General features: G+C 40.8%; 1 protein-coding gene across 1 annotated transcript; it reads right to left on the reverse strand.

Moving 5' to 3' along the window:
- Positions 1 to 2,534: 2,534 nt before the first annotated feature.
- On the reverse strand, positions 2,535 to 8,469 carry LOC139442580 (cobalamin binding intrinsic factor-like). Its single transcript, XM_071223420.1, has 4 exons — positions 8,111 to 8,469; positions 5,113 to 5,286; positions 3,783 to 3,907; positions 2,535 to 2,978 (listed from the first exon to the last, which is right to left on the reverse strand). The coding sequence occupies exons 1-4, from the start codon at positions 8,272 to 8,274 to the stop codon at positions 2,908 to 2,910; spliced, it is 534 nt and encodes a 177-aa protein (XP_071079521.1). The 5' UTR covers positions 8,275 to 8,469; the 3' UTR covers positions 2,535 to 2,907.
- Positions 8,470 to 10,469: the final 2,000 nt, after the last annotated feature.

Genomic DNA, 10,469 nt, shown 5'->3' on the forward strand with positions numbered 1-10,469 from the left:
ATTTGCATTGTCATCACATCAGAACCAGCTTTCATGTGAGGATCGCTCATTATCCCTGATTCCCTGCCAAGCGCATCACGGAAGCTTGACCACTGTCGCCGTTGAGTGAATATATATTATTATCAATGACTTTTGCTATCATCACTGTATTTTGGTATTTGATACTGACCACTGCCATCATGTTATACGATGTCATTGAAAATTGTATTACCTCTCTATTGTGTACTTATATTATAATTGCTGTACAGTACATTGTGTTAATGTGTAAACCTAGTTAATTTTGTAATACATTTGTTGATTGTATAGCACCTGTTGGTTGTTTGATGGTTTCACACTAAGCTCAATTACGTACAGGTTTCTGTGTTAACAAATTGTTTAAATTTGGATATCTACACGCAACACTACTGTAATATAGCTTTCTCGCTAGTATAACGAACAAGTGTTTTAGTAAAGTCAATGTGTTGTATCTTAATATAATTCCATCATTTGCCATTATTGAATAAAATGTCAAACGAATAGCTAAACCATAGGTTCATTATTCAATACCTAAGTTTTCGCGCGCCTTTGGGTGCAGACAATAACACAATACACCACTTCCCAAATCGTTCCTCATCAATTATTATATATACACAATGTGAATGTAATCTAGTCATATGGGAACAACAGACATAGCTGAAAATATTATAAAAACAAAACTGCAAAAGTATGAATGAGAACATCTTTCAACATGGTTACGCAGGCAGCCGTGCCAAGCTAATACTTTCCAAGCAACCAGTAATATTCGGTGATGTAAAAAGTTGTTCGTTTCATTCAACGTATAAATAATCCTGAAGAAAAACATATTTTGACCATTTTGACAGGTTTAACAGTGTACACATATACGTCATCAATAAATGTTTGACTGGAGTGATATCAGATGTCAAGATATATTGCTGTATTTTTAAATATAGAATATTACAATTTGATCAATATAAATCTTAGAGTGGACAACGACAAGTGTTTCCACTCTTAACTTGAGTGTTTAGGATATCTTTCTGACATTCTGATTTATGACTTCCAAGTTTTAAGTTTGAGAATTTATTTATAGAGGACAAATAATATATTTATTGGACCCCGTATTTACTTTCGAGAGTGAACAAAAGATTAGAAACACGTCTGGGTAAAGTAAATCTGTCCGCTGTTATACAGTCACGATTCAGAACCAATGGTTGATAAGCATTCAAATTTAGAGACCTATCATTTGAAATTCTGTGTGTCTGATTTTGCAAATTACAAATTGTTTGTTTGGCATGATGGATGTGGTGAAAAAAAGATCTATTGTAGAAATTGTTCGGCTCTTCACTTCAGAAATAAATGGTTTGTTTTGAATCAACCAAATATGCTAAGGTCTTCCTTGGACCCACTATTCTACCACTCCTTGCGGTCAACCTAGTACCTCTGCTACAGGTCGGGATGATGTGATGTTTATCGTCCATTTCAGTTATATAATATAGATGAAAGCAGCGTTAGGGCTCCAAGCTACACTCCTTCGACTCTATTATCACGGCTGACATGCATGGATGTCCATTCGCAAGGTCTCACCTTTGGTTCATCAGTAGCAATGATCCAATGCTCTTCATCGTTTTTGCTCACTTAGATAACCTTAAGGTGTAAGTATGTCATGCCAACATATAACAGGTATTTCAGTAAATATGTGGCTGAATTGTTTTGAAGGCAGATAAAAAGTCAATAAAAAGACCAGGCAAACCAGTGACTGAAGGCATGAGCAACATTTTATTTCACGCCATCGGGACACAGTGACCCAATCACTCAAGTCACTGTGTCTGACCACCCGAGCCCTTTAAGTCGACTCTAACGTACAAGCATGGCAGTCTGAGGCCGAGACATATCAGTGTGATATTATCAGGTCGATGTCCCACGCTGTCGGGGGACGCTGACACGCAGCAGGTCACCGAGGATCTGTTACAAACAGGAATCCCCATGTGGTTATGCACTTTTAAATGATAAGCTGTGGACAACGTGATAGAAGGAAATCGACTTTTATTATACATTTTAAATAAAAATCCATTGTACAATAGTTTTTTTGTCTAAAAAGTGTCCAAATAGATATAAATTTGAACTTGGGACTGAAAATGTTGACACTTACTATATCACTGGTTTATACACTTTGCCCATTTGATATAACGGCCATTATCTTCAATACTGCACGCCTTCCTCTTATCCACCGGTGAATACATACAGAAGCTTTGTCATGTGGTATCTATTCTTAACCAACGAATCACGCCAAGGCTATATTCAAACCAAAAGGAACTGACCAATGAGCGATCAGGCTACATCGGCAATATGTGATATTGCCATACAGCCTCTACTCTACACATTGCTCTCAATGTCAAGGCAGCGGTAGGGTTCGCGCAAGGTTAATGCAGGGAGTAGGGCTCATTGGAATTCCGCGTGTTTTATTCCATTAAAGACCAGTTCAAAAGATCGATGACGGGTTTGGGACATAACCCACCACCCCCCACCCCCCACCCCCACCCTCCTCACGCAATACGTAATCCTGAAATTGTTGAATTCCTGAGTTTTGTGGCCTCTTTTGCCACACATTCTCGTGTTTTAATTGCCTGTTTTCTTATTCTGACAAAACCCTATCTTGTGCAAAAACCGAAACCTTGACATTAAACCCCCTCACCCTAAACTTAAGGAATTCAGACTTTTATCCGCCATGGAACCTTTGAACTGGACCCTAACATGACTTAAAATAGATATACATCACTATTGCGCCGTATTTATTTAATGGTGACGGGGCAACTTGTACATATACACATGCGTGAAGTTTTCACGACGAGCCACCATGCATGCTTCACGCTGAAATCATATTCATCTACGCCGACTGGTAAGACCGGTGACTTAATGATCGCCGCTCTGCATGAAGGTGAAGATGAGGGTCTCCCGATGCTGAGGGATGTAGGAACTCACACCTGCAAAACATGCACTCAACTCGTATATTCCACTCCATTTTTGTTTAAAACAATCTAGCCAAAGGGTATACGGAACGGGAACACAATGGAACCTTTCAACTGTGGAACCTTGTCACGGATTAGCAGAGAATTATGAATATGAAAATAGAATTGGTTTTGTCACTCCTCTTTCGCCGTAAAGCTGGTGGCCGATTGTGTCTGGCCTGAATGAATAGAAACTAAAATGTTTTGGAAGAATGTGAGAACATAGCCTGTTAGATCCTCAATTTGAAATCTCACGTGGCCCGTTCGTCACATGTCTACAATGTGTGAACTTATGTTTTACTGCGGTCATAGTGCTGCAATATTGATCTCCATAGTGTAGAACAACAGTGATACCAGACTGCTGTAACCGTGAAACTACACTCACAAAACTATACAGACGCCATACTGCTGTAACCACGCCCCCCTCCCCAAACTACGCTGACACCAGACTGCTGTAACCGCAAAACAACACTTACAAAACTATACAGACGCCAAACTGCTGTACCCCCCCCTACCCCCCCACCCCAAACTAGGATGACACCAGACTGCTGTAACCAAGCAGAGACGAAATGTAGGGGGTTGTCGGTATGTATTTAATCTTTTTTAGTTTAAATTATTTTATTATTTTTAGAATTTCATTTGAGCGTTTACTAGAAAAACAAGGAATATATTTGAACTGAACATTACCGTACGGGACCTTAGTTCAAAAAATGCCCTTATTCAAGCTTCTGTGTATTGTCCGGCAATATCTGTATTATCTGTAAGATAAAGACGTTTTACCTTCGCTGAGAGACACCATGTCTTGATCTGAGATTTTCCACCATGTCTTGTTAAGGCTGTAGTCTGCTTTCAGGCCATTGATGGTGTCCACAAGAAATCCATAGGTTCCGTAGTTTCCGGCAAACCTACACAATTCAAACAGTTTGCATAAGAACAGATCAATACGGATTATTTCTTTAAAATCATACTGCAATGTATCGAGAGAATAACAGAGCAATACATAATCTCATCAGGTGTGTATAAACCAACAGCTTCTATTGTGACACCTTTCATTGTCCTAGTTTTCCAATGCGAAGGTGTTGACTACACTTACTGCAATTCATATACATTGCCACCTTCCTTGTGTTACTGTCGATATCCACATTTAAGTTTTTTTTAAATCCGGTTCTAGGAGCTGTACGCAATAGCGAAACAGCATCGGTCATCATATCCCATAACAGCTTTGTATGGTGGACCAGTTGTCAAAACTGCCATCATTCGATGTCAAGAGTTCTGTCCCTTAGAAGAACAGGATCCGCCAGCGTGGGTTCGAATTACAGATTCGTTCTGATTATGATCCTTGGTTTGTGAGTAAGACATCACCAAAATGATGAGCATTTACCACCTGCGTCACTTTAGGTTTTATACCCATTTAAGTTCACATGCACTGACATCGGGTCACACTGTCGATCAAAAGAATGTATACACTTGGAAATTGTCTATGATCAACACATTACTAAAGTTATTTAATCGTTACTAGGGTGAAACACTGCAGGTCTAAAACACAATTATGATATCCGTATAAAAAAACATCACACTTTGAATAACCATTTCTTGTCGGTTTCAGTTTAAGCCGCCATCAAACATGGGTGTATACTTTATTTTTCCCAGTTTACATAACTGATACACTATTCTAACCGTTGTTAAAACAACTCACTCACTCAGGGACCCACACACCCACCAACCCACCCACTCACCCACTCACTCACTCACTCACTCACTCAAACCCAATGGATAAGGCAACATGGAGTGATCGCGTTGCATACATATGCAACATATCATGAGACCCGTGAAGTTTCGGGGTAGAATAGGTCTTCAGCAACCAATGCTTGCCATAAAAGGCGACTATGCTTGTCGTCAAAGGCGACTAACGGGATCGGGTGGTCAGGCCCGCTGACTTAGTTGATGCATGTCATCGATCCCAGTTGTGTTGATCAATACACTGGATTGTCTGGTCCAGACTCGATTATTTAGAGACCACCGTCATATAGCTGGAATATTGCTGAGTGCGGCGTTAAACAACAAACAAACAAACAACATATCATGACCCACACTGACATCAAACACTTACCTGAATTCCTTTTGCTTTTTTGCTGCATTCTCCAAGAAGAAGATGAGCTCTCGTCGTCTCATACCAAACAGTTCAATTGTATGATTGAAGAAGGGCTCCACTATGTAGTTCTGTATGGTCACCCCAACGTCGATCTCGGGACCACAGAACCCACATGGCGTCTGGTAGATGTTTCTGAAACAGACAAGGGGTGAATTGATCTCATCTTTTTCGGAAAATACAAACACTATGATGAGTCTTTGACTGGCATTTAGTTGTGAAGGGAACATAAACGCATAAAACTTTATGGAACCTTTCATGACTTCTCAATAACATTTCAGGACATTTGAGAGAGGATCTCCGAAGAGGTGGCTCCGATACTTCAATAAACCTTTGAAAGGGCAAAATGTAGCCATGAAACGTTACTAAAACGACGAAGGGGCATGAAACGTTAACCTGAGGAAGGGAGGGGCAAGAGATAGCAATGAAACGTTGTTGACCTGTTGAATGGGTATGAGATAACAATGAAACGTTGTCGACCTGTTGAATGGGTATGCGATAACAATGAAACGTTGTTGACCTGTTGAATGGGTATGAGATAACAATGAAACGTTGTTGACCTGTTGAATTGGGTTGAGATAACATTGAAACGTTGTTGACCCGTTGAATGGGCAAGGAATAACAATGAAACGTTGTTGCCCTGTTGAATTGGGATGAGATAACAATGAAACGTTGTTGACCTGATGAATTGGGTTGAGGTAACATTGAAACGTTGTTGCCCTGTTGAATGGACAAGGGATAACAATGAAACGCTGTTGACCCGTTGAATGGATATATGATAACAATGAAACGTTGTTGACTTGTTGAATTGGGTTGAGATAACAATAAAACGCCATTGACCTGTTGAATGGGCAAGGGATAACAATGAAACGTTGTTGACCCGTTGAATGGATATGAGATAACAATGAAACATTGTTGACCTGTTAAATGGGTATGAGATAACAATGAAACGTTGTTGACCTGTTGAATTGGGTTGAGATAACATTGAAACGTTGTTGACCTGTTGAATGGGCAAGGGATAACAATGAAACGGTGTTGACCCGTTGAATGGATATGAGATAACAATGAAACGTTGTTGTCCTGTTGAATGGGCAAGAGAGAACAATGAAACGTTGTTGACCTGTTGAATGGGCGGGCAAGGGATAACAGTGAAACGTTGTTGACCTGTTGAATTTGGATGAGATAACAATGAAACGGTGTTGACCCGTTGAATGGATATGAGATAACAATGAAACGTTGTTGACCTGTTGAATGGGCAAGAGATAACAATGAAACGTTGTTGACCCGTTGAATGGATATGAGATAACAATGAAACGTTGTTGACCTGTTGAATGGGTATGAGATAACAATGAAACGTTGTTGACCTGTTGAATTGGGATGATATAACAACGAAACGTTGTTGACCTGTTGAATGGGCGGGCAAGGGATAACAGTGAAACGTTGTTGACCTGTTGAATTGGGATGAGATAACAATGAAACGTTGTTGACCTGTTGAATGGGCAAGAGATAACAATGTAACGTTGTTGACCTGTTGAATGGGCAAGAGATAACAATGAAACGTTGTTGACCTGCTCAATGGGTAAGAGATAACAATGAAACGTTGTTGACCTGTTGAATGGGCAAGAGATAACAATATAACGTTGTTGACCTGTTGAATTTGGATGAGATAACAATGGAACGTTGTTGACCTGTTGAATGGGCAAGAGATAACAATGACACGATGTTGACCTGTTGAATGGGTATGAGATAACAATGACACGATGTTGACCTGTTGAATGGACAAGAGATAACAATGACACGATGTTGACCTGTTGAATGGGTATGAGATAACAATGATACGATGTTGACCTGTTGAATGGGCAAGAGATAACAATGACACGTTGCTGACCTGACGATGATGTAAGGGGAAGCGATGAAACGTTATTAGGACGATTTGGGAACACAATCTAGGCCTGAAACACACTCAACCAGAATGATGTTCAACTCAAATACATCTAACTTGAAGAACGTGAGACTAAAATTCCATTGCACATTCCCTCAAATGACTTGCGATGGAAAGGCTGATAGTAACTTGAGTTGATGTGAAAGATATGGTTTTCTTTGCCTTGGTGTACTTGACATCCTGTACATATATATTACCTACATCTTATTTACTCGGTAGTTTTAAACTTCCTGATCGTGCGTAGCCAATCACGGCAGAGTAAACAGTCGTGAAATGTGTGCATGTATCTACCTCAGGTCACCAGACACGGCTATATCACATCGCGTGCACTGGATGGTCTGTGTTTATTCACCCGCGGCACAGCATTGTTAGATCGTCTGCATTCCGTGTCTACACATAAACAGATCTCCATAGCAAGAAGTCTGGCGAATGTTCTATCAAATATATCCTAAAAAACGCTACAGAGCCAAGCAATTACTGAAATACGATTAACATCTATTTCCGTCATCTGGAGATAACAATTAAACAGATGACACACAAAATCGTTGTATACCTCAAAATACGGATAACTCGAAATGTGTTCCATGTCCCACAGAACTTCAAGTTTACGAGGTTTCCCTGTACATAGATCAGAAAATTGCGAGTTAACCTGTGTTTGTATATTACAGTTTTAAGTTTACACTGAAGCAAATTAGTTTGAATTACGAGAGAAATCAGTTATCAGGTATAACATTGCAAAATGTTAAACGCATTGAAGGGCTGGGAAAGTATTAAAATATCTGCCTATTTAATTGCACATGTATAGAAATAATGTTGTTATGTGCTATTTCAAATGATGTTGCTGTGCATAATACTACTAGTTTCCTTGCATTTAGCAATTAGTTCCACTGGCGATGAGGCTATATTACTAAACAAAATGCAACGACATTTGGATAACTCCAATGCTGAAGCGAACTCAAAGCAAGAAGCATGACATCACTGAGAGACACGGGATGGATTGGGTGACGCTCGTCTTACCCTGTTGTTGTGGACGGAGTGGTTGATCTTGTGGTGACGGTGGTGTTCCCGTTGCTGCCGCTACCAGTTGTGGTGACATACAGAGTAGCTCCGAGGCCAACAGCCAAAAAGATGGACGCGATCACGCTCACCGCGATGCCAACGTTGCACGCAGTTTGGGCCATGTTGCGACAGACGGGCTTCACAATGTCCTACCTATACCTTCAAACAAGCAATGCAGGTGGTCCTGCTCTCCGTGAGAAGGACCACGTGACAAATACTAAGGCGTACTATGCATGGCTAACTTCTTTGATAGGCATTTAGAGTACTATGTAAGGATAAGAATTTATGGATGAACAACTTCTTTATTACAGTTAAGAGCAACGTTTCGGTGTAGGCTCACTTGCTTGATAAACGGTGTTAGAACCTTCAACGAAATGTCGCTCTTAATTGTAATACAGAAGTTGTTTTTCCATACATTCTTATCCTTACTATGCATGGCTAGTTTTGCGTCGTCTGTCTATTCATTTCGCGAAGCTATGTATTTCAGACGCGAGTTTGACTTGGTTCGAGTGGAAGATGTCCAGACAGACATCTCAGTTATTACGTGTTTCCTAAGATGTCTATGCATGTGCAGGTAAAGATGTTTATTCAGTGAAGAGATGCCACTGGCACATAGTTCACAATGACCATGTCATTACATATGTGCATGTAAAATTTTACGGTACATCAACATAGTTTGTATTTCACTACAATTTGGGCGTTAAACGCCACCTCACGCTTCGTTAAGGGTGATTTAATTAGCAGCATCAGGCATGACGTCACGTTTAAAATAGCTCGCCAGCGGTAGCGAGAACGATGTAGACTACAGGTGCAAGAATGTTTGTTATTACAAAACCTGTTCCCTGGACGCAAAGAGTCACGTGACATTGTTTTGACTGGCCCCATTCGTGACCAACTCGTGTTACGGAAAGGTGCGAGTGGTGACGAATGGACTGGCCCTCTACAGTTCACCCGAGAACAGACAACAGGCCAGTCTCTTTGCCTCCAGGAAACAGGTTTTGTAACAACGAGAAATTAATCACACAGTCAAAGACGTTTCCTTTCTTATTTCCCTCAAGCCATTAGAACACCTTCAAGGTTCACTCAACAGTACGCAGGGGATTTAGTATACACAACACAACTCATTTGGTATATATTTGAGTGAACAAGGATGTGTGTTAGGATAATAGTATACAGACGAATTAGCGCATTCGCATTGCACTAATCGGATGCTCAACATCCCACAAACCATGATATGGCCACAATGCTCGTTATGCAGATCCAAGTACCACTTGTTTTGATCTAAGACGGCACCAAGGCGACATCTATTCGCATAACCCTAATGACTCTTTAATTATTTATACGTTTGATTACACTAATAATCAGCTGACACAGAAGAGACACATTGATAGCACCGTGGTTTAATGTGGAATGTCGCCATACATGCATGTCGGTGTTTCTCGAATTAATTATGTAAGACGCCATTCTCCGGATGTGTACGATATTTTCCGAATGTACAGGAACTCGTGGGATAACTCTAAGTTTGTTTTCTGTCGTCTGCTATTTATAGATGAATGTGAAAAATGAATGCGTGATTGAGTTGGGTTTAACGCCGCTTTTAACAGTATTCCACGGCGTGTCAGCTTAATGTGGGAGGAAAGCGTAAAGGGGGGCAGGTCTCAGCCGTTTACCACTTTAGTGCAACCCACGAAAACGGGTATGGTGCTGACAAACCTAAAAACATAATCGGGGTGAACGGGGATTCGAACCCACAGTCATAGGTTTCTTGCGTGCCCAAGGGACGCGGCGTCTTAGACGACTGGGCCACCCGTGCCCCCTGTGAAAAATATTTGATTGATTGATTGTTGTTTTACGCCGCACTCAGCAATATTCCAGCTATATGACGGCGGTCTGTAAATGATCGAGTCTGGACCAGACAATCCAGTGATTGATATCATGAGCATCGATCCACGCAATTGGGATCGATGACATGCATCAACCAAGTCAGCGAGCCTGACCACCCGATCCCGTTAGTCGCCTTTTACGACAAGCATAGTCCTCCTCAACGGCAAGCATGGGTTGCTGAAGACCTATTCTACCCCGGATCTTCACGGGTCTATGAAATGTGAACGAAGTGCATCTGTGCCAACTGTCGTATTCTCACTGAGTTGGACTAAAGCATGCATATATAAGCCCTACCTGCAATATAATTAGGTGTGGTAAAATAACGTCGTTGTCCACCGGTCCCTTGGATGACATGGGTTCATGTTAGTTTAAAAATAACATAGAGGGTACTTGAACCCATGGACTCCAAGAGACCAAACTATAATAATATAAT

This window comes from Haliotis cracherodii, unplaced genomic scaffold (assembly GCF_022045235.1).
Source record: "Haliotis cracherodii isolate W230 unplaced genomic scaffold, xgHalCrac1.p SCAF_5, whole genome shotgun sequence".
Classification (NCBI taxonomy): domain Eukaryota; kingdom Metazoa; phylum Mollusca; class Gastropoda; order Lepetellida; family Haliotidae; genus Haliotis; species Haliotis cracherodii.